General features: G+C 38.6%; 2 protein-coding genes and 1 pseudogene across 5 annotated transcripts in view; all 3 read left to right on the forward strand.

Moving 5' to 3' along the window:
* The window catches only part of LOC139936626 (uncharacterized), a 124581-nt gene extending 116378 nt beyond the window's left edge, over positions 1 to 8203 (forward strand). For 2 of the 3 annotated variants that reach the window (XM_071931478.1, XM_071931480.1), the window contains exons 4-6: positions 5006 to 5202; positions 5602 to 5774; positions 6825 to 8203. In XM_071931478.1, coding sequence (XP_071787579.1) covers positions 5006 to 5202; positions 5602 to 5633 — 229 coding nt within the window. In that variant the 3' untranslated portion in view covers positions 5634 to 5774; positions 6825 to 8203. The remainder of the gene's footprint in view (positions 1 to 5005; positions 5203 to 5601; positions 5775 to 6824) is intronic. The other variant, XM_071931481.1, reaches the window with a different exon arrangement.
* The window catches only part of LOC139936624 (E3 ubiquitin-protein ligase MYCBP2-like), a 242586-nt gene that overhangs the window by 72047 nt on the left and 146626 nt on the right, over positions 1 to 23913 (forward strand). The window lies entirely within an intron of this gene.
* LOC139936776 (small nucleolar RNA SNORA53) lies at positions 6138 to 6300 on the forward strand (annotated as a pseudogene).

Consider the following 23913-nt stretch of genomic DNA (forward strand, 5'->3'; position numbering starts at 1 on the left):
CTTTCTGTATCATTTGAAACCATAAAATCACCCAAAATTTGTTGACCCGAAATCTGAAAATTTTGTGATGCCGGCATCACAGATTTTTTATAATTTTAGCCCTAAAACCCAAACTTAAAAAATGCTAAATAAATCTCAAACTTTTGCTCGATTACCCGTCCCACACTGATAAAATGTGTTCAGTAGTCCTTTCTGTATCATTTGAAACCATAAAATCACCCAAAATTTGTTGACCCGAAATCTGAAAATTTTGTGATGCCGGCATCACAGATTTTTTTAATTTTGGCCCAAAAACCCAAACTTACAAAATGCTCAATAAATCTCAAACTTTTGCTCGATTACCCGTCCCACACTGATAAAATGTGTTCAGTATTCCTTTCTGTATCATTTGAAACCATAAAATCACCCAAAATTTGTTGACCCGAAATCTGAAAATTTTGTGATGCCGGCATCACAGATTTTTTATAATTTTGGCCCTAAAACCCAAACTTAAAAAATGCTCAAAAAATCTCAAACTTTTGCTCGATTACCCATCCCACACTGATAAAATGTGTTCAGTACTCCTTTCTGTATCATTTGAAACCATTAAATCACCCAAATTTGTTGACCCGAAATCTGAAAATTTTGTGATGCCGGCATCACAGATTTTTTAAATTTTGGCCCAAAAACCCAAACTTACAGAATGCTCAATAAATCTCAAACTTTTGCTCGATTACCCATCGCACACTGACAACATGTGTTCAGTAGTCCTTTCTGTATCATTTGAAACCATAAAATCACCCAAAATTTGTTGACCCGAAATCTGAAAATTTTGTGATGCCGGCATCACAGATTTTTTAAATTTTGGCCCAAAAACCCAAACCTCCAAAATGCTCAATAAATCTCAAACTTTTGCTCGATTACCCATCCCACACTGATGAAATGTGTTCAGTAGTCCTTTTTGTATCATTTGAAACCATAAAATCACCCAAAATTTGTTGACCCGAAATCTGAAAGTTTTGTGATGCCGGCATCACAGATTTTTTTAATTTTGGCCCAAAACCCCAAACTTACAAAATGCTCAATAAATCTCAAACTTTTGCTCGATTACCCATCCCACACTGATAAAATGTGTTCAGTAGTCCTTTTTGTATCATTTCAAACCATAAAATCACCCAAAATTTGTTGACCCGAAATCTGACAATTTTGTGATGCCGGCATCACAGATTTTTTATAATTTTGGCCCTAAAACCCAAACTTAAAAAATGCTCAATAAATCTCAAACTTTTGCTCGATTAGCTATCCCACACTGATAAAATGTGTTCAGTAGTCCTTTCTGTATCATTTGAAACCATAAAATCATCCAAAATTTGTTGACCCGAAATCTGAAAATTTTGTCATGCCGGCATCACAGATTTTTTTAATTTTGGCCCAAAAACCCAAACTTACAAAATGCTCAATAAATCTCATACTTTTGCTCGATTACCCATCCCACACTGATAAAATGTGTTCAGTAGTCCTTTCTGTATCATTTGAAACCATAAAATCACAGAAAATTTGTTGACCCGAAATCTGAAAATTTTGTGATTTTTTTAAATTTTGGCCCAAAAACTCAAACTTACAAAATGCTTAATAAATCTCAAACTTTTGCTCGATTAGCTATCCCACACTGATAAAATGTGTTCAGTAGTCCTTTCTGTATCATTTGAAACCATAAAATCACCGAAAATTTGTTGACCCGAAATCTGAAAATTTTGTGATGCCGGCATCACAGATTTTTTAAATTTTGGCCCAAAAACCCAAACTTACAAAATGCTCAATAAATCTCATAGTTTTGCTCGATTACCCATCCCACACTGATAAAATGTGTTCAGTAGTCCTTCCTGTATCATTTGAAACCATAAAATCCCCGAAAATTTGTTGACCCGAAATCTGAAAATTTTGTGATGCCGGCATCACAGATTTTTAAAATTTTGGCCCAAAAACCGAAACTTACAGAATGCTCAATAAATCTCAAACTTTTGCTCGATTACCCATCCCACACTGATAACATGTGTTCAGTAGTCCTTTCTGTATCATTTGAAACCATAAAATCACCGAAAATTTGTTGACCCGAAATCTGAAAATTTTGTGATTTTTTTTAATTTTGGCCCAAAAACTCAAACTTACAAAATGCTCAATAAATCTCAAACTTTTGCTCGATTAGCTATCCCACAGTGATAAAATGTGTTCAGTAGTCCTTTCTGTATCATTTGAAACCATAAAATCACCGAAAGTTTGTTCACCCGAAATCTGAAAATTTTGTGATGCCGGCATCACAGATTTTTTTATAATTTTGGCCAAAACACCCAAACTTACAAAATGCTCAATAAATCCCAAACTTTTGCTCGTTTACCCATCCCACACTGACAAAATGTGCTCAGTAGTCCTTTCTGTATCATTTGAATCCATAAAATCACCCAAAATTTGTAGCCCCGAAATCTGAAAATTTTGTGATGACGGCATCACAGATTTTTGGGATTTTGGACCAAAACTCCAAACTTACAAAATTGTCAATAAATCTCAAACTTTTGCTCGTTTACCCATCCCACACCGACAAAATGTGGTTAGTAGTCCTTTCTGTATCATTTGAAACCTTAAAATCACCCAAAATTTGTTGACCCGAAATCTGAAAATTTTGTGATGCCGGCATCACAGATTTTAAATTTTTTTTACCAAAAACCCAAACTTACAAAATGCTCAATAAATCTCAAACTTTTGCTTGATTATCCATCCCACACTAATAAAATGTGTTCAGTAGTCCTTTCTGTGTCATTTGAAACATAAAATAACCCAAAATTTGTTGACCCGAAATCTGAAAATTTTGTGACGCCGGCAACACAGATTTTTTTATTTTTGACCAAAAATCCAACCTTACAAAATTATCATTAAATCTCAAACTTTTGGTCGTTTACCCATCCCAAAAAGATAACCTGTGTTCAGTAGTCCTTGCTGTATCATTTGAAACTATGAAATCACCCAAATTAATTTAACCAAAATCTAAAAAACTTTGTGATGCCGGCATCACAGATTTTTTTAATTTTGGAACAAAAACCCAAAATTTACAAAATTCCTAATAAATCTCTTACTTTTTCTCGATTACCCATCCAACTCAGATAAATTGTGTTCAGTAGTACTTTCTGTATCATTTGAAACCATAAAATCACCCAAAATTTGTTGACCCGAAATCTGAAAATTTTGTGATGCTGGCATCACAGATTTTTTTGATTTTGGACCACAAATCTAAACTTACAAAATTCTTAATAAATCTCAAACTGTTGCTCGTTTACCCATCCCACACAGATAAATTGTGTTCAGCAGTCCTTTCTGTATCATTTGAAACCAAAAAATCACCCAAAATTTGTTGACCTGAGATATGAAAATGTTGTGATGTCGGCATCACATATTTTTATAAATTTTGGCCCAAAAACCCAAACTTACAAAGTTCCCAATAAATCTCAAACTTTTGCTCGACACAGATATTTTTTGACACCGGCATCATAGTTTTCAGTAGACTGTTCTGTATCTTTGGGAACCATGAAATCATCAGAAATTTGTTGACCTCAAATATGAAATTTGACCACACCGTTGCCAAATGCAATTGTGTTCGCCATGCAATACTGTCCGCTTCTGATACAATTGCTCATGCAATCGTGTACGGGGCTATGCAAAAACCTTCTAAAGACATGTACATGACTGTACTACATGTATGTGCGCGCCTAAGCGAGCTTGCTTGCACTGAACCTCCGTTTTTGCAGCAGGAGTATTTCTCATGTCATTCATGACATGCTCTTACATACAGCTTGTAGAAAAAAATGGCGAATGTGTACCGTCGACCAAGGGCGTTTAATTTACTGCAGGGACGGTTTTGCTCTGAATTACACAACTGCCTATGCAAAAGTGTCCGGGAGGACACAATTTCATTATGCAACAGCGTTTGGGCGGACACTATTGCTTATATGCAAAGCCGTTCAGCAGACATTTGTGCATATGCAATAACAATCCAAACTCACCAGTTTCTCAATATATTATCTGAATATTTTGGTTGTATACCCAGTACCGACTGATAAAATGTCTTCAGTAGTCTGTTCTGTATCATTGGGAATCATTAAATAATCGGAAATTTGTTGACCCCAATTCTGAATGTTTGACTATACCGGCATGGTCGAATTATTTCATTTTGGACTAAAAATCAAAACTTAATTTAGTGAGAAATTTGAATATTTTGGTTTTATGCCCAGTCTCGACTGTTAACATGTCTTCAGTAGTCCGTTCTGCATCAATTGGAACCTTAAAATCATATAAAATTTGTTGACCCCAAATCTGAAATTTTGACCATACCGGTGACAGATGCATTTGTGTTCGCCATGCAATACTGTCCGCTCTGGATACTTTTGCACATGCAATCTTTTCCGGGGCTATGCAAAAAACTTTCGGCGGTTATGTACATGACTGTACTACATGTATGTGCGCCTGTAAGCGAGCGTGCATGCACTGAACCTACCTACATGCAGCATGAATATTCACATATTTTAAAAACGCCTCTTTTTTTCAAGAAGTGCTGCGTTCCTAAAAAGTAGCCCTGTCCTGCTTTGATCCCTGTTTGCAGTGTGAAACGGTCGCACAATATCCGGATTGGAAGTCACACAAGTATTAACCAAAAAGCTGATTTCCTATAGAGCTAGTGTAAAAGTTAGTGTATATCCGTGTTGAAATTTTACCACCAACCCTATCCGGATAAGGTTTGACACGGATCAAAGGTCAATAGTGTGAAAAGGCCTAATGTCTAATTATGTTATAAAAATACTGTTACTTAATTACAAATATAACTTTTATGTAGGCTATTTTTAGTGTAGGCCTATATTCTAACTATGTTTTAATAATAAAAATAATACTTTTGAACTTCTAGTACACTATGGATCATTTTTGTGTTATCAAAATGATTGAAGGTAAACTAGATTTAACTTTTTGTTACTTCTCATGACAGACGCTTTACAGCAACTTATTGGGTGAGGAACATACTTGTGTATGGAACATCGTTGTACCTAACAGCCTCCGCAAGTGCAGAGTTCTTTGCTGACATTGCACTGTCACCGATGGAAGCAGTCAAGGTGCGCATTCAAACAATGCCAGGATTCGCAAATACATTAAGGGAGGTTGAACCAAAGCTTTGGGCCATGGAAGGTATTAGAGGATAGGTCATTTAGAATTTTATAATAGTTTTTTTTTTATATTGGACAAGGGCCAAATCTCATCAAGCTTTTTAGCAGAAAATTGTTGAACCAGTTTCTTTGCTAAGCAATAGTTATGGGTTGAACCAGTGGCACCACCGGAACATCATGGAATGTTGGCTGGTAACCTGTATTTGCTTAGCCTTCTTTTCTTGTGCTTAGCAGGTTTCTGTGCTTCATAAAATTGGCAATGGCCATACCATTCCAGACCCATAGGCAAGAAAACTTTATTTGTTTTGTTTAGTTCTGTACATTGTTTACTACCTCGGTTGTTTTGACTATTTGGTGTATATGATTTATTTCAAAACTTATATGCGAGTTTAAAGAATATTTCTAAACCTTTCTCCCATAGATTCTATTAAGGTCTGCCTCCACTCTGGTTGAGGCAAATCCCATACACAATGATGAAGTTTGCTTGCTTTGAGAGACCTGTAGAGTTCTTGTACAAAAATGTAGTCCCAAAGCCATGCTCCGACTGCACCAAATCAGAACAGCTCGTGGTCACCTTCTTAGTCGGTTACATTGGTAAGTGATTTTTTTTCTTTTTTCGATATCCTGAAATTTTCATTAACACATGTTGTACTAGCTGTCAACTCTTAACTTATATAAAATTGTGCAGAGAACAGTCCTAATGCACACAGGGTTGGACAAATCAACCACAAGTTTGAGTCGCCTGCATGCTTTTATTTTCACTAGCTATTTGCTGTGTATTGCACAGAGTCCGCAATCCTGCATCCTGTTCTTACTCGCCTCGTGAACATGTATCGTGTCAGAGTCTAAGGAGGGGAGGGAAGGGTGGTTCAAGATGGATTTTACTCTCAGTATTAGGTACTTTCTACAAAGTATGACAGGGTTGTAGACCTTGGTTTTTATTGCATGAATGTACCTCACACACTTCCTTAGATCCGCTCTTGGGATGGTATTACAGTTTAGTTATCATGTAATGGGTGACTTTCTGTAGAGCCATTCAGCAACACTATTAATGTTGTGTTCCATGGGAGTGCTTGAGTCATTGGTGTGTAAGAGTAGAATACCTCTGCTATGAGCAAAATAGTACATATTGTGATTACCTCTTTATGGCTCGACGTTCACCACCCATCTGCATCAACATGTTCTTTGTTGATGTTAGATTCAAGTGAAGGTGTCAAGGCATTTGGTCAACTTTGTACACATGGTGTCATGCTTGTGATGGGGACATTAGTTTTTTTCAATTTGTGTTTTTACATTGACATTAAGTGGGAGGGAGTATTTATTCTGTCAGTTTGTTTCATGGTTTAATAAATAAAATGTAGCAAGGGGTTTCATAAGCCATTTTGAGATATGGTGGACACACTACTATAAGCACTGTATGGTTTGTGTAAATCTGTCTGTATACACCCAAACCACACAGTGCACTCCTATAGTGGCCACCATATCTCAAAAAGGTTTATTGCGGCACTGGGCCTTTTACTTTTCATTCATTTGAAAATCCTGACATGTATTGTCTCGGTTAGTATCCAGACTTGTATTAATAATCCAGATGTTCATAATTCAATTCATCCAGTCTCTGTTTGATCTCTTTTCTTGTCCTTATAGGTTTGTGGAAGGGTTTGGTTGGTACCCTTACTGCTGTACAATGGTTCATCTATGACTCGGTTATAATAAGGTGTACTTCCGTCTGCCCCGCCCACCACCACCAGAGATGCCAGAGAGCCTCAAGCAGAAGTTGGCTGCCAAATAGGTCAGTTTAGAAATCCACATAAACCCAGTTAGATAAAAACAAATCAAATTTATTACAGAAATATTTAACTAGGAAAAAAACACAAAGACAACAATTACCATCGTTGTTGATATTTTGTTTTGGTTTGTGGGTTTTTAAAACTGAACTTCTCATGAACACATCATTTAAAATAAAAATTTAAGACTTGAAGACTGGTTATTTAAAAACAATATTTTGGTTTTCAGTTTATCCCACCCATGATGAAAACAAATTAACAATTGTGATCAATAAAGACATCTTTTCCATTCTCTGTTGTTAATTCAGACACACATTTGAAAAATGATTTGACATTGACCGTATAGACTGGACCCTACGTCCCACAGGAATATTTTTTTCATAGCGATCCTTTGAGTGAGAAAACAAAACCCAAATCCTTCCTTTATTTTTGTCAACTAAGTTGCCGTGCTGTCTTTATGACATACTGTCAAGAGGGAAGGTGTGTTCTTCTGAACCTTTGAACTTATTTATTGGTGTTATAACAGCTCAACATACCTTTTGTGTTGAATTCATTCTAACAACATTTTAAAGGTATGATTTTGAAACATTGGAAACACAGGTTGGGCACTCAGAAACCTTTTGCTCCACTAAACCAGAAACATCATATGTGCTTAAGGGTTAGGAGAAGTAGACAATGAAGTTACCAGAAAGGTCGATTAATGTCAATGATGAAAGCAAACAAATTTCTGTATGAGTGTTTTTCTTTCTTTCATTATTCGCTTTTAAATGTTCACAGGTTTTTTTATTTTATGCATATCTCTCTTGGGATACACTAAGTGAGAATACTAATCTTTGACAATAACCAAAGGTGTCCAACTAACTTTAATTATTAGCTCTTATGTAGAAATCAAAACTTGGAGTTGAACAATAAACAGATTTTCATTATCAATTTGCAATCAGAGGGTGATCAATTAATCACAATATAAATAACATGAACATGAATTTAGTATAGCAGTGATGACAATTGGAAATTGTCTTTGAAATGAATGGATGTACAAAATAGTATTTTTTAAGAATGTAAAATAGCAGTGTTGTCATTGATTGAGATTTTAATGTAATATTTATGATAGACATTAAATTGCACAATATGACTGTGTGAAGGTTCTAGCCATTCATTCAACATATATTTCATAAGAAGTGTGAATCAATGAACTGACATTATCATGTGTTTTGCAGCAGAGCAAAATAATAAACGAAACTTATGACATCGGTTATCAAAATAAGGTGTTTCTTGTCGGATTTGAGTTTGTATTAACATGGATTTACTCCCAATGACCCTGTCCTGGCCTGTTGTAATTCAGTGCCTAGAGGCACTGGACGCTTGTAATTACTAAATTAAAAATTAATTGTCAATATAAAACTTACTTGGCTGTTGATAGTATAAATCATTGTGAGAGACGGCTCTTTCTAAAGTAACAAGGTTTTTGAGAGCGGCAATTTCTCACTTGTATACTTAAAGAGGAATAATTAAGCAACAAAAGTTTCCCCATAACTGCCATATGTGAGGGAAGGCAATAAAAACTAATCTTAACAGCGGTTCGGAACTTTTCGTGTGCTCTCGGAACATTCCAGCACAGTTCGCGATGATCCCCCACGCAGCAGGTTTGGGGAGTTGTTACATAAGAGTGGACTAACCACTAGGACCTGGTTGTTTATATTTTCATGTTTAAAAGATGCAAGCACTGCTTCAGACCTCAGCAGCAGGTTTGGGGAGTTGTGACATAAGAGTGGACTAACCACTGGGACCTGGTTGTTTATATTTTCATGTTTAAAAGATGCAAGCACTGCTTCAGACCTCTTTATCAGATACATTTGTAGCACCAGGTTTGGGGAGTTGTTACATAAGAGTGGACTAACCACTGGGACCTGGTTGTTTATATTTTCATGTTTAAAAGATGCAATCACTGCTTCAGACCTCTTTATCAGGTACATTTGTAGCAGCAGGTTTGGGGAGTTGTTACATAAGAGTGGACTAACCACTAGGACCTGGTTGTAACGCTCGGGTATTCTCCGATGGGCCGAACCGCTGTGGAGTTTAGTATTAAGTGCCTTCCATATGTGAGGGTGTGTTAATACGAAGTTTCCACTTTATATGGGGACTTAGGCCTACACAAAGTCCGCGCAGTGCTTTTTACAGTATTAAAGAATGTGTAAAAGTTTAAGTGCAAAAGATGTAAATGTAGTGAATGCAACTAAGCTGTATGTGTGTGTCTGTCCTTAAATTGAGCATGTAGGTCCTAATTACAATGGATCCCACAAAAGGCAATCTCAATAGGAACAATAAATGATCTCAAGGAAGTTTTAAAGCCATTGGACCCTTTCGGTAAACAGTTTTGTCCAAGGCCCACACTTTGTGTTTCACAAATTCTATATCAAATAACAAACCTGTGAAAATTTGGGCTTAATCGGTCATCGGAGTCGGGAGAAAATAACAGGAAAACCCACCCTTGTATCCGCGCCTTTCGCCATGTCATGACATGTGTTTAAAATAAATCCGTAACGAGAATTGATGTTGTTTTACTGTTTTCTCGAAAAGTAAAGCATTTCATAGAATAATATTTCAAGAGAAGTATTTCACCACTACCTTCTGTAAACCCTGTCAGTTATTTGTAAATCTGTGAACTTTTTTTTTCCTGTACCGAAAGGGTTCAATGGCTTTAAGGGAACAATAGGTGAACAATAGACAGGACCCTTAATATATTTGGAATCAATTTCATAAAGCCGTGTAGCAGAAAGTGCTGCTGAAGGCTTGGTCACAAAAGACTAGATTTCACCCCCTCCCAAAAAAAGTTAAGCCCCTCCCCGACCGATAACTTGATTGGCACACACCTGGCAAGTGAGGGCGCTCGCGTGGTGAAAATAAAGTCAATTAAAGTTTGCTAATTTCTCAAAGTGAATCTGTTATTTTATTCGAACGAATACTGGAATTTAAGCCGTAACCTAAACATTTTTATTAGGTAATATTAACATTTTATAGCTATAAATGATTGGAAAGCAAACAAACAAAGGATAATGAATTACGAAATTGTTTGAAAATGAGCCGCAAATACCGAGGCTAAGTGCGAGTTACACGTTTTGCATTAGGTCATTAAATTTACTGTTGAAATACAAAACCATAAATTTAACAATTTTTTTTCAAATTTCGGTTAACTTTTTTGAATAACTCGCCCCAAAGATTAGTTCCCCATTGAAACGCACTACGACAGCGGTAATTTTGATGTACAGAAAACAAACATCCCTCAGTAATTTGTAGAGTTGTTTGCGTACATATCTATACAATTAAAGACATCAGACACTATTGGTAATTTTCAAAGACTAGTCTTGACAGTTGGTGTATCTCAACAAATGCATAAAATAGCAAACCTGTGAAAATTTGAGCTCAATCTGCCGTCGAAGTTGCAAGATATTAATGAAAGAAAAACACCCTTGTCGCACCATGGTCACACGAAGTTGTGTGCTATCAGATGCTTGATTTCGAGACCTCAAATTCTAAATCTGGGGTCTCAAAATCAAATTCGTGGAAAATTACTTCTTTCTCGAAAACGACGTCACTTGGGAGCTGTTTCTCACAATGTTTTATCACACCAACCTCTCCCCGTTACTCGTAATCAAGAAAGGTTTATTGATAGTAATTATATTTTGAGTAATTACCATAAGTGCCACTCCCTTTAAATAACCAAATGAATAAAAGCGTAATAAAAAACATGGACTGTGCAATTTAGGGGATGTTCGCCTTTTTTCAGGGACTATTCAACTTCTAGTCTCAGCTCCCTGGAAAATAAAAAGTAAAAACCATTGAGTTTCATTTTGAAGTTGCCGTAAACCACTGATATTAACTTTGGCACGGTAAGGCAATCCTATAATACTTCAACTAATTCGGACATGGGCATACAATTTCAATCCGGGGTCCACCCAAAAACACAAAAGCCATTTACTATTGATATGCAGATTCGGTCTTGGAAACCAATCAGCAACCGGGCGCTGTGTACAGATTAGAAATCAGTGACAAAATGGCCGGAGTCCTTCAAGATTGAACGTCAACGCTGCCCTGCGATGACCGTCTCCATTTGACTGCCACTTTTTAAGGGTTTGGCTTTAGATTTTTTAAATACCCATGTCAGGGAATTAGTAGCTGGAAACACTTTTTACTGAATGTTGTAAAATACAGCAGATCGAGAAACTTCATGTAGACATTCAAGGCAAGTCCGGAACTCTCGCACGGGAGCTCCGGATTTGCCGTGCAAGTTGCATGCAGTAACCACGGCGTTGAGGTAAACAATGGAGTCAGCCCGGACAAAATGTTTACTTTTTGCGACTTCGACACTTTTAAGAGTTCAAAGAGTCTTTTTCATACATTCTTTTGATCTTTCTGAACATTCAAGGATGTCGTTTTACTTCTTAAGGGGTGGCAGTCAGAAATGGTTAGGACCTGGGCCCGTTGACAGTCTGATTGACAGTGACACACATTATGATTAAAGACAGTTGCCATGGTTGCCGTTGCCGTTTTATCAAGACTGCAGTTTACAGCAGAATGAGGATATGATGACACCATTCTCCATTGTCTCACATCATAATGTATCCTTTATGAAAACTAATTTTAACATACCTGCTTACTATTGATGAAGTTTTTGAAGATGTATAATTAAACTGTTCTTTTTGTAATCTAAAACAATTATGTACCAAAAGTTTTGGATTTCATTCCTACCCAAGTAATATCATGTGGGTTTTATCACCGTGATGTTGATTATTGTGATATGCTTTTAGCCGCGGAATGTAACCATTTCATTTGTTTGTTGATGTATTATCTGTTATGGTCTCTACGATATAAATTATTTAAAACACACATACAACCAAGAAACATGAACTAGTACAGTGTTGATGCTTTAAAGGCCCTCTACTTGAACCTTTTTCATAACAAGGAATGCATGTTGCCATGTAGAGCAGAAAAGACACCACCCAGTTACTCTATTTCTTCCCTGTAAAAACATTATTTAAATTCAGTTTATCATTAACAAATCATCAAATAAAATGTCCCAAACTAAGCTACAACCAAAATTATAAATAGCTACAGTTGTTTGGAGAATTGGAACAATGGAATAAATTTCCTTATGCAACAGTAGTGCACAATACAATTAAATGAAATACTGTTCACAAAAACTAATAGAAGAAAAATAAGCCATGAACAAAACAGGAACTTGGAGGAATTCATTTTTTTATGAAAATTTGTCAACTTCAATATACAAACTTAGAGCACAAGGACGATATTGGTAATTGGTAATTTCCATGACTAGAACAATTTGAGACTTAGAGCACAATGATGATAATGGTAATTTATAATTTCAATGACTAGAACAACTTGTTTTTTTTATAAGGCAAATAACTTGATTAAAGTTATTAATTTTAATGTTAATGTCGATCAAGCAACTCACAAGATCAAAACTAGTTGTTATACTAATTCTTAAAAACTCTTGTAGTTGTATAATGAGGCAAATAACTTGATTAAAGTTATTATTAAACAACTCATAAGATCAAAACTATTTTGTTCAGGCAATACTAGTCAAAGGAAAGTTGTTGACCATTACCATATTTACACCATATAAGTCTTGTGCAAATCTATAAATACTTGTGGAAGTACACTGTAACATGAAGAAACAAAATTGTTGGGTAGGTTATCATAATGCTGAAAATACCACACCATGGTAAATCATTCTGGAGGTGTCTGGCTCTTCATGGGATCCGATTTCAATTTGAAAACCCTGCCTAGTGGCTAACTAGTGTCTTAAAAATAATGAAAGTACAATAGTTTGCTCACCCTGGTTTGAATTTGTAAGCAGAATTAGACACCAGAATCATTCCTACTGCATGGTTTTCATTTAAAGCTTGGAGATGTTATACATGAACATAGTTTGCTGTGCACCCTGGATTAAAGCAGAATTGAACTTCAGAAATCCTGTTAGTGGAAGTACATAGCTTGCTGGTTGCAATTTTTAAGCAGAGTCATGAAACTTTGAAGAATACATGTATAATCAGTGGTATCGTCGTTGTCTAGAGTGTTTCACTCCACTGCAGGAGGAAATCCTCTTCACCAAATCTCCATCTCACTCTATTCAGCGCTGTTGTTGCCAAGCAATGCCCCTGTGTGAACTTAGTTCATCTCTTCATCTTCTGTTTTGTCGCCCTCTATTTCTTGTCCACATTCTTGGAGTCCAGTTGGTTGTTTTACATGCCCACCTCTTGTCATGCCTCCTTGCTAGGTGGCCTGCCCATCTCCACTTTTTTGATTTGATCGTCTTGATAATATCCTGCACCCTTGATTTCTTTCTTAGCTCCTGGTTCGTCACTGTCAAGATATTTCTCAGTTTTACTGATTATAGCGTTGCCTAATACCCGGAAATGTGTGTCTTAGAATATTACACTATTCTTCTTACAACAACGAAAGAAAATAAAATTGTTGTGCTCCTTCGCTACGCTCATATGCATGAAAAACAGTTTTAACCTTATGAACAACCAAAATAAGCACACAGATACGCAGTCAAGTATATTCTACGTATTTATTGAAAAACATGGGAATAAGGCCAGGATTCGGCCGACTCTGAAATTTGACAAAGAAAAATGCAGTAAGTGGGTTTTACCTCGAAAAATATTATTTTCACCAGAAGCAGCAGAATAATGCCTGTACGAAGCCCCATCTTGGGCTTGACGAAAGCTTGAAGACCTTTTTTGTAGCTTCCTTCCTTCCAAATCTTTCAGGGCTGCTTCTTCAGCGATTAGGACTTTCTTTTGCACCTCTACCGACTAATCTTTCTTGCCGCCGCTTTCCAGGTGCTGGACAGTTACCCAACCGGCTTTACTTGAGTCTGCGATCTTGATCTTCTGTTTGCGATTGGTAATTAGATCTTCTGCTTTGACGATGGTATCAAAAACTTCTTGTAAGTCGCTTTTTTGTAGAAGTGAGTTCTTCATCCGTGCGAGAAGAATCTCTAGCTCGCAGCAGAAAGCCTACTGTGCCGAGTTACCGGGCTTCGAGAGCTCCCGGGCTTCTAGTTTGTCCTTTATTACTTTCAGCTCAGTGTCGTCCTGAGGTTTGTTATTATTTGATAATGCCTCGAATTTTGAGTTAAAGTAGAGCTGGAACTTCTCAAATAAGGCTTTAGTGTCCAAGTTTCCAGGTTGCTAGGGCATAGACATCGGTAGAAATTTGTCGTAACAAACCAGCGACTGAAAAAGACCTGAACTGGAGACTCATAGATTCCTTTTGCTTATATACTATGTATACGCTTCAGCAGTTTGACATTATGCTTCAATGAGTTTGGAATGTAATGGCATGATCGATCTCAGTATGGTGACATCGATTGCCAACGCCCTACGCACGTGACCTGGGGTGCTACACATACAATAATTTTGGTATTCAAACAGACAAAACTAAATAGACAATTCAATTCAGTTTCACTGTATTCTTCTTTACAATTCTGTACACATCATTATTTACAATCATTTATATTTACAAACATTCTTAGTATCAGATTCAGTGGAGTCTTCACACAAGAATATAGACAATTTCAAGACTACTTTCCAGTGAAGACTTTCATTCGATTCAGTTGATTAATACTTTCAAGTCCTCACAAATTTATATACAATCACAATATAATTATTAGTTGAGTACTTCCAACCAGTTCAGTGGCTACAGTAACCACACATATGTACATGTAAGCCATCAAAGTTAATAACAGCAATCTTGATTCACCAAGTTGGGTGCTGGCTCCTAACACTGCCTTTAAGTGTGGGTGAGGCTAGTCAAGGCCGCTCACTTGCCACGCCCTTGGCTTCTTCGATCGGTTTGGCCTTCTCGTCTCTCTCTCTCTTTCAAGCCTTACTCAGGATGAATTTCCAGAACAACACTCAGTAATACTCTTGGCTCGGAACTCTTAGGTCGGAACTCGAAACTTGGAAACTCTTAGCTCAGACCTCAGAACCATGATTTCTACATCATGGTGTATCTTATCTACACAGCGGCAACACTGGCCCTGACGATTCTCACAAATAGATGATTGCACTCGGCACTGCCTTCAATAAATAGCCCACTACAAAAGTAACGTCTTCAAAAAGTCGCTGCCCAAAATATGTCTGCTGTAGCTGTAGCTACGCCCGATGACTATATTCTAGAGGTACTATCAAACTCACGTCTTCTCAATCTTGATTTGAAAATCATCTGCCCACTTTCCAGCTCTAACTCTGACTATACTCCAACTTGATCCATCATCATGTCGAGCGTCATCTAGAAGCTCGAGCCTGCCCAGTGATTTTTCTCCAGATGTTCTGGTCCAGCATGCAGGAGCGAAGTTCCTCAGCGCTGGTCAAGCCGGTGTCTCGTTTTAGTGTGTCTACAAAGGAGAGGCATCTTCTCCCACGCGAGGCCTTGCCTTGGGTGGGCTCCCAGAGGATGGTTGGGCAAGCGGCAAGCTCTGAGTGGCGGACACAGTGCCCAGCGAGCTTGAGTCGGCGTTCACGGATCTTCTCTGTGGCCTTTGGCCAACCAGCATACAGGTTGGAGTTTCTCATGTGGTCCTGCTAGGGGATGTTTAGGGCCATACGCAGCATCCTGGTGTAGCAACCATCCAGAGACTTCTCCATACTGGTGGTGAGGGTCCAGGTCTCAGCTCCGTATAGTAGCACTGACTCCACTGTTGCGACAAATAGTGATCTTTTCAGCCGGGCACTCAGCGTTGATGACACTGTTGTCAATGCCAGACCCTGGCAACTGTTGTGAATTTTAGACTTCCCTTTATTTTACAAAGTGAATTCTTTCTCAAGCATGACAACTCCCAAAAGCAAATTTGCTGACAAACCATACATTGAAATCTATAAATAAAAGCAGCAAATCTAAAAGTAACAAAAAGCTGCATGCTGCATATTTTGTGATGAACACAATTCTTTAGCTTGAAATAAACAACACTCTTTAATTATATAAGGGGATTTAATATTTACAGAAATTTACAGAAAATGTAGTACAGTTTGTTATTTTGTAACCTCATGGGATATTTTCTTACCTCATGGGGTATTTTCTTATGCCCTGGTTTGGCTAAATAAACCAATAATCTATTAATTCAATTTAAATATACAACTTTCTTCTAAGCTAACAAATGTGCTTCTTTCAAGCCTTGGTTGAAACTATATACAAGTCACACCTTTTTCTTGTCAACGTTTAACTCAAAGATTCTGCTTTCGACCTCAAGTACAAGTTGTTTACACCATCCTTAGATTGATCTCAAGGGTTCATCCACTACTAAATCAATAATTCAGAGCACATCTTTGCCTGTTTTCAGTTGCTCTGGACGCCCTGACTCATGTCTCTTGCCTGCTTGTCGACTTCGCCAATCGGTCCTTCAAGTATGGACTTAGGCCTAGCCCCATAAAGTTGGTCAGTGGTTGACTCAAACTCTTCGTCACGATCAATGGTTGGGCATGCGTCTAATTAAAACTGGGGTTGGGTGGTCATGATGTTCTCGATGTAGTAGGGCACGGTTCCAGGCTGTGGGCTCTGGTGGAAATCAGTTACTGAAGAATTTCCAAAATCACAATATTTCGCCGTGGACTTTCTATCTCACGGAAACTCTTAATACAGTTGAGTCTGCCCTTTAACCTGCAGGGCTTCACTTTAGTAAGCCATATTGGGAAGTTTGACCAAAAGGGTTGAGAGTAACTTATCTTAAAGGTTTTACAGTAAGAAAAACATGTTGAGTATAATCTATTTGTAAAGCACAAAACTAAATCTATGAAAGTGGACGACCCTTTAGTAAGGAATACTTATTTCTTTGTTGTTCTAAAGCATTTGGGTGACTCATATAATACCTTCGTTAATCCAAGTTAAGTAACTAGACCACAAAATCAGCAAAAAAACAGAGGATAGCCACCAAGGAAATAAAATGTCAGCTTTTACGCATTCTTATGTATCATATATGAGCGAAAACAGCATAAGACTACTGGTGGTACAACCGTGAAAAATTACTTTGCATCATTAGGTAAAATTTTGATATGGTGGTAACCAGACTTAGTCAAATTATAGAGAATCTTGTGAAAGAAATTGCAACCTTATTTTACAATCGTCTAGTTTGAAGTTTCAGAACGAATTTGTTCAGTCTGCTTAATCAATCGTATTAGATTTCAAGATCATTATCTTACATGATTAATAATCACATCGTACCTCGAATAAATCTACAAACTTGTAACTACAAACTTGTAACACAAGTTTGCTTCTTAAATGCATTCGGGCCTTTCATATACTACATTCCTAAATCCAAGTTAAGTAACTAGATCACAAGATCGGCCAAAAACTGAGGATGGCCACCAAGGAAATAAAAATGCCAGCTTTTTCACATTAACATGGATCATATGATCAAGAACAGCATGCAGGTATCAAGATTTCTGTTGGTGAAATTTCGACAGGGTACCCAGACTTAGTTGAAATAGAACTATAGAGAAACTTGCGAAAGAAATTGCAACCTTATTTTCCAATTTTGAAGTTTCTGAACGAATTTGTTCAGTCTGCTTAATTCTAGAATCAATTGTTTCTTATCAGTTGCTTGATAAGGGACCTGCAATGAAAGAGTGTTCTGTTTTCTCTACGATTGTTTGAGATTAAACAATCTCATTTAACGCTGAATTGTTAATTTGGAAGAACCAAGGGGTGGAATTTCAAAAACCATTCATAATCACAGACATGATCAAGTGAGATGAACAAAATTAGGCCACATTTTTCGTGTCTTTGACCATAAATTTATCAGATGTCGAGATCGTTATGTTACATGATTAAAGGTCACATCGTACCTCTAAATACATCTACAAACTTGTCAAACAAATTTGTCTCTAAAATGCATTCGGGCCTTTCATATAATACATTCCTTCATCCAAGTTAAGTATTAGACCACAAAATCGGCCAAAAACAGAGGATGGTTGCCAAGCAAATAAACATCAGCTTTTACACTTTATTATGGATCATAATGATCAAGAACAGCAGGTATTGAGACTTACTGGTGGTGAAATTCCGATGTGATGGTAACCATACATAGTTGAAATAGAACACTAGAGAATCTTGTGAAAAATTTGCAACCTTCCAATCTTCTAGTTTAAAGTTTTTTGAATGAATTTGTTAAATCTGCTTAAATCTAGAATCAATCGTTTCTTACCAGTTGCTTGATAAGCTACTGATAAGGGATCCGCTATGAAAGAGGGCTCTGTTTTCTCTACGATTATTTGAGATGAAATCAATTCCATGATGAAAACTATTTCGAAAACTTTCTCATTTAGCGCTGATTTATTCGGAAGGACCAAGGGGTGGCATTTCTAAAACGAGATATTGTAACCATTCATAACACAAACATGATCAATTGAGATGACCAAAATTAGTACGGAAATTGTGCGTGTCTTCTTTGACTATAAATTTATCAGATTTCAAGACCGTTGTTTTACATGATTAATAATCGCACCGTACCTCTAAATAGATATACAAACTTGTCAAACATGTTTTCTTCTTTAATGCTGACTTAGGGCTGCTGTGGTGTAGCCGAGTGAGTGGGCAGCTCTGGCTCTAGGTCTTGGTCTTATCGATATGGAACGGGCACTCTCTGGACCAGTGTCCTTGCATTCTGCAGTTGTAGCAGACGTCAGCCTTCAACATGCCTGTCAACAAAGAATTGAAAAAACCAACAGAAGAAAAAGAAAACATATATATGTTCCATAATTATGTGTAACTTATATCGTATATAAAATACACTGTTGTCGAAATGCGACCCTAACTCGGGGTTATCTGGAGATGGGTTAAACTTCTTTCTTCTTTCGATGCTTTTAATGCGGCTTCCTCATCTATTATGATTCTTTTGGCCTCTTCTGGCGTTCTATCATTTCCCGTCTTGTCTAGCTCTTGTACAGCGGCCCAGCTAGCCAATTGCTACAGTCTGCAATTTTGATTGTTCTCTTTCTTTCTGCAATGATGCCTTCGGCTCCTTTAAGTGCCTCAATGGCTGCTGGAATGTTGATCTTCTCGAGGACAGCCTTGATTTTATCGTGGGCGATTCCGACTTTTCCGCAGATTTCGAATTGTGCCGAGTTCACATCACGGGTCTTGTCACTACTTTTGCCTCCAATTTATTTGTGAGTTCCTTTATAATGTAAACTTGATCAGCTGTCTTTTCTGGAAATTTGAATGCTTTCCAATTTGTGGTTGAAATATTCTTTGAATTTATTAAATCGTTTCTCTTGATCGCGGGTTGATCTTTATCAGTTGACATTGGAACCTAATATCATATATAAAATACGCTGCTGTGGAAATGTGACACTAACACTACAGCAGAGTAAGCAGCGGTCTGAATTGGATGCTGTTGCTAAGGACGCTGCTTTTATACTGACATGCATCAATGCACTCAAATGAATGAATCACGACACAGTTCATTCATTTTGCGTAACCCGCGTTTAATTCATGTGACGCATACGACGGGTACTCCTGTCATTCAAACAATAAAAACTACATTTAAGAGAACAAAGTAAAACAACGGTGGGGTGCCCAGGAGAGCATACAAGTCTTGAAAAATAACTATCGTCTAAAGGCGTATGTCTTCTAAATCCCCAAAATACATTAAGGCAAGAGAGGACATATAAAAAAGCACAGAAGATAATACAAATCACTGAACAACTGTAAAAGGCAAACGAGCAAAGACATACACATAAAGGATATATGTTTAAAGGCAGTGGACACTATTGGTAATTACTCAAAATAGTTGTTAGCATAAAATCTTTCTTGGTGATGAGTAATGGGGAGAGGTTGATGGTATAAAACATTGTCAGAAACGGCTCCCTCTGAAGTGTTGAAATTAACTTTGGCTTATTTATTTTTATTTTCAATAAACTCACAGGATCAAAACCTATTGTTTTGCTCATTTTCCAAAACATAGGATTTCAATCAATACTACTATTTCATGGGAAGTTGTTGACCAATACCATCTTTGTACCGTCATGTGAAAATGTATAATGTTTGTTGAAGTTCTAAGAACTAGTTGTTTTAAAATGCAAATATCTTGATTAGAGTTCTTGAATTTAATCACATACTACTTTTGATCAAGCAACTCACGAGATCAAAACTATTTGTTTTGCTCATTTTCAAAAACATACCAATTTTAAGCAATATTATTTCATGGGATGTTGTTGACTGTTACCAATTCTTTGTACCATGTAAGCTAAGTGCATCCCCTTTAACAGGAATAACTTAAGTTTGCATACAGCTATTTCATAATGCATTAGTTAAGGCACATCATCACATCACTACCTGTCAGGTCAGGTGCATCTGCTAATGATAACCAAGTAGCACGTTACAACCTGTCACAGAGTAGGGGTAAGGGGTTCGTGGGGGGCTTTATAAAAAAATAAGATAGGTAGTGCACGTTAAAGAACGCAGAACACTTCTTATGCTTTCACCTTGTTTGGTGGTCTAGGCAGAAGTACAGCCCTGGAAAAGTAGTTGCGATAACCTAACCCTCCTCCCTTCGGCCGTCGGGAGGAGGGTTACGCTATCGCAACTATAGAACATAAAGGGAAATGTTGTGGAAGTAATCTCTCACCCAAACAATACCAAGTGGATTCTGTCACTGCACATAAAAGAACTGGGAACACCAATTATGGAGGAATAGGTATGAACTCAAAAGGTTTCCATTGCCCCACGTTAGTCAGTTGGACCCAGTGCATGTGATGACAGTGGGGTTTTCATTGCCCAATTACCCTCTTTATTTTGGCATTGCCTCCTTCCCTTCCATTCGACTATGGTTGGATCCTCCTCTAGTGAAATACTCTTCTGTCCGTTGTTAGTCCGACGGACCTAGCGAAATACTCTTCTTTTCGGCGTTGGTCCAATCAACCTGGCACAGGTGATAGATGGGTTTCCATTGATCCACTACCCTCTGTAGTTTGGCATTGCCTCCTTCCCTTCCATTCAGCTATGGTTGGATCCGGGGATCCTCCTCTAGCAAAATGCTCTTCTTTTTGGCGTTGGTCCGACCAACCCGGCACATTTGATAGTAGGGTTTCCATTGATCCACTACTGTCTTTATTTTGGCATTGCCTCCTTCCCTTCCATTCGGCTGTGGTTGGATCCTGGGATCCTCCTCTAGCAAAATACTCTTCTTTTCGGCGTTGGTCCGACCAACCTGGCACAGGTATTAGTGGGGTTTCCATTGATCCACTACCCTCTTTATTTTGGCATTGCCTCCTTTCCTACCATTCGGCTATGGTTGGATCCTGGGATCCTCCTCTAGCAAAATACTCTTCTTTTCGGCGTTGGTCCGACCAACCCGGCACAGGTGACAGAGGGGTTTCCATTGATCCATTACCCTCTTTATTTTGACGTTCCCTCCTTCCCTTCCATCTGGCTATGGTTGGAAACTGGGATCCTACTGGGATCCTCCGACCAACCTGGCACAGGTATTAGTGGGGTTTCCATTGATCCACTACCCTCTTTAGTTTGCCATTGCCTCCTTCCTTTCCATTCGGCTATGGTTGGATCCGGGGATCCTCCTCTAGCGAAATACTCTTCTTTTCGGCATTGGTCCGACCAACCCGGCACAGGTATTAGTGGGGTCCATTGATCCACTACCCTCTTTAGTTTGGCGTTGCCTCCTTCCCTTCCATTCAGCTATGGTTGGATCCAGGGATCCTCCTCTAGCAAAATACTCTTCTTTTCAGCGTTGGTCCGACCAACCCGGCACATGTGATAGTAGGGTTTCCATTCATCCACTACTGTCTTTATTTTGGCATTGCCTCCTTCCCTTCTATTCGGCTATGGTTGGATACTGGGATCCTCCTCTAGCAAAATACTCTTTTTTCGGCATTGGTCCGACCAACCCGGCACAGGTATTAGTGGGGTTTCCATTGATCCACTACCCTCTTAATTTTGGCATTGCCTCCTTCCCTTCCATTCGGCTATGGTTGGATCCTGGGATCCTCCTCTAGCGAAATACTCTTCTTTTGGCGTTGGTCCGACCAACCCGGCACATGTGATAGGGTTTCCATTGATCCACTACCCTCCCTGTTTGGCGTTGCCTCCTTCCCTTCCATTCGACTATGGTTGGATCCTGGGATCCTCCTCTAGCGAAACACTCTTCTTTTGGCGTTGGTCCGACCAACCCGGCACATGTGATAGGGTTTCCATTTCTCTACTACCCTCTTTATTTTGGCGTTGCCTCTTTCCATTCCATTTGGCTATGGTTAGAAATTATTCTAAATTATAGTAAATCCAAATCCCACTTCTGTACACCAATGTTACACTTTTTCTTAGGACCTCATATCATCACATCACAACCTGTCAGGTCAGGTGCATCCTGCTAACGTTAATCTGTAGCACGTTACAACCTGTCACAGAGTAGGGGGAGGGGTTCGTGGGGGGGCTTCATAAAAAAATAAGATAGGTAGTGCACATAAAAGAACCCAGAACACTTCTTATGCTTCCACCTTGCTTGGTGGTCTTGGCAGGAGTACAGCCCTGGTACATTTAGTTGTGATAACCTAACCCACCTCCCTTCGGCCGTCGAGAGGAGGGTTACGCTATCGCAACTATAAAACATAATGGCAATAAGGGTTTGATTTTCCACTCAAGCAATACCATGTTTTGTTATCTGCACAAACAAATTCTTGAAAACTTGGCACTCATTTTCACATGTGATAGTAGGGTTTCCATTGATCCACTATACCCTCTTTATGATGGCGTTCCCTCCTTCCATTCCATTCGGCTATGGTTGGATCCGGGGATTCACCTCTAGCGAAATACTCTTATGTCAGGCGTTGGTCTGACTGACCCGGCACAGGTAATAGTGGGGTTTCCATTGGTCCACTACCCTCTTTATTTTGGCATTGCCTCCTTCCCTTCTATTCGGCTATGGTTGGATCCAGGGATCCTCCTCTAGCAAAATACTTTTTTCGGCATTGGTCCGACCAACCCGGCACTGGTATTAGTGGGGTTTCCATTGATCCACTACTGTCTTTATTTTGGCATTGCCTCCTTCCCTTCCATTCAGCTATGGTTGGATCCTGGGATCCTCCTCTAGCGAGATACTCTTCTGATCGGCGTTGGTCCGACCGACCCAGCACATGTGTTTGTGGGGTTTCCATTTCTCCACTTCCTTCTTTATTTTGGCGTTGCCTCCTTCCCTTCCATTCGGCTATGGTTGGATCCTGGGATCCTCCTCTAGCGAGTTACTCTTCTGATCGGCGTTGGTCCGACCGACCCAGCACATGTGTTTGTGGGGTTTCCATTTCTCCACTACCTTCTTTATTTTGGCATTGCCTCCTTCCCTTCCATTCGGCTATGGTTGGATCCTGGGATCCTCCTCTAGCGAAATACTCTTCTGATCGGCGTTGGTCCGACCGACCCAGCACATTGTTTGTGGGGTTTCCATTTCTCCACTACCTTCTTTATTTTGGCATTGCCTCCTTCCCTTCCATTCGGCTATGGTTGGATCCTAGGATCCTCCTCTAGCGAAATACTCTTCTTTTCGGCATTGGTCCGACCAATCAGGCACATGTGATAGGGTTTCCATTTTTCCACTACCCTCTTTATTTTGGCGTTGCCTCCTTCCATTCAATTCGGCTATGGTTAGAAATTATTCTAAATTATAGTAAATCCAAATCCCACTTCTGTACACCAATGTTACACTTTTTCTTAGGACCTCATATCATCACATCACAACCTGTCAGGTCAGGTGCATCCTGCTAACGTTAACCTGTAGCACGTTACAACCTGTCACAGAGTAGGGGGAAGGGTTCGTGGGGGGGGGCTTCATAAAAAAATAAGATAGGTAGTGCACATAAAAGAACCCAGAACACTTCTTATGCTTCCACCTTGCTTGGTGGTCTTGGCAGGAGTACAGCCCT

The sequence above is a fragment of the Asterias amurensis genome, chromosome 4 (genome assembly GCF_032118995.1).
Source record: "Asterias amurensis chromosome 4, ASM3211899v1".
Classification (NCBI taxonomy): Eukaryota; Metazoa; Echinodermata; class Asteroidea; order Forcipulatida; family Asteriidae; genus Asterias; species Asterias amurensis.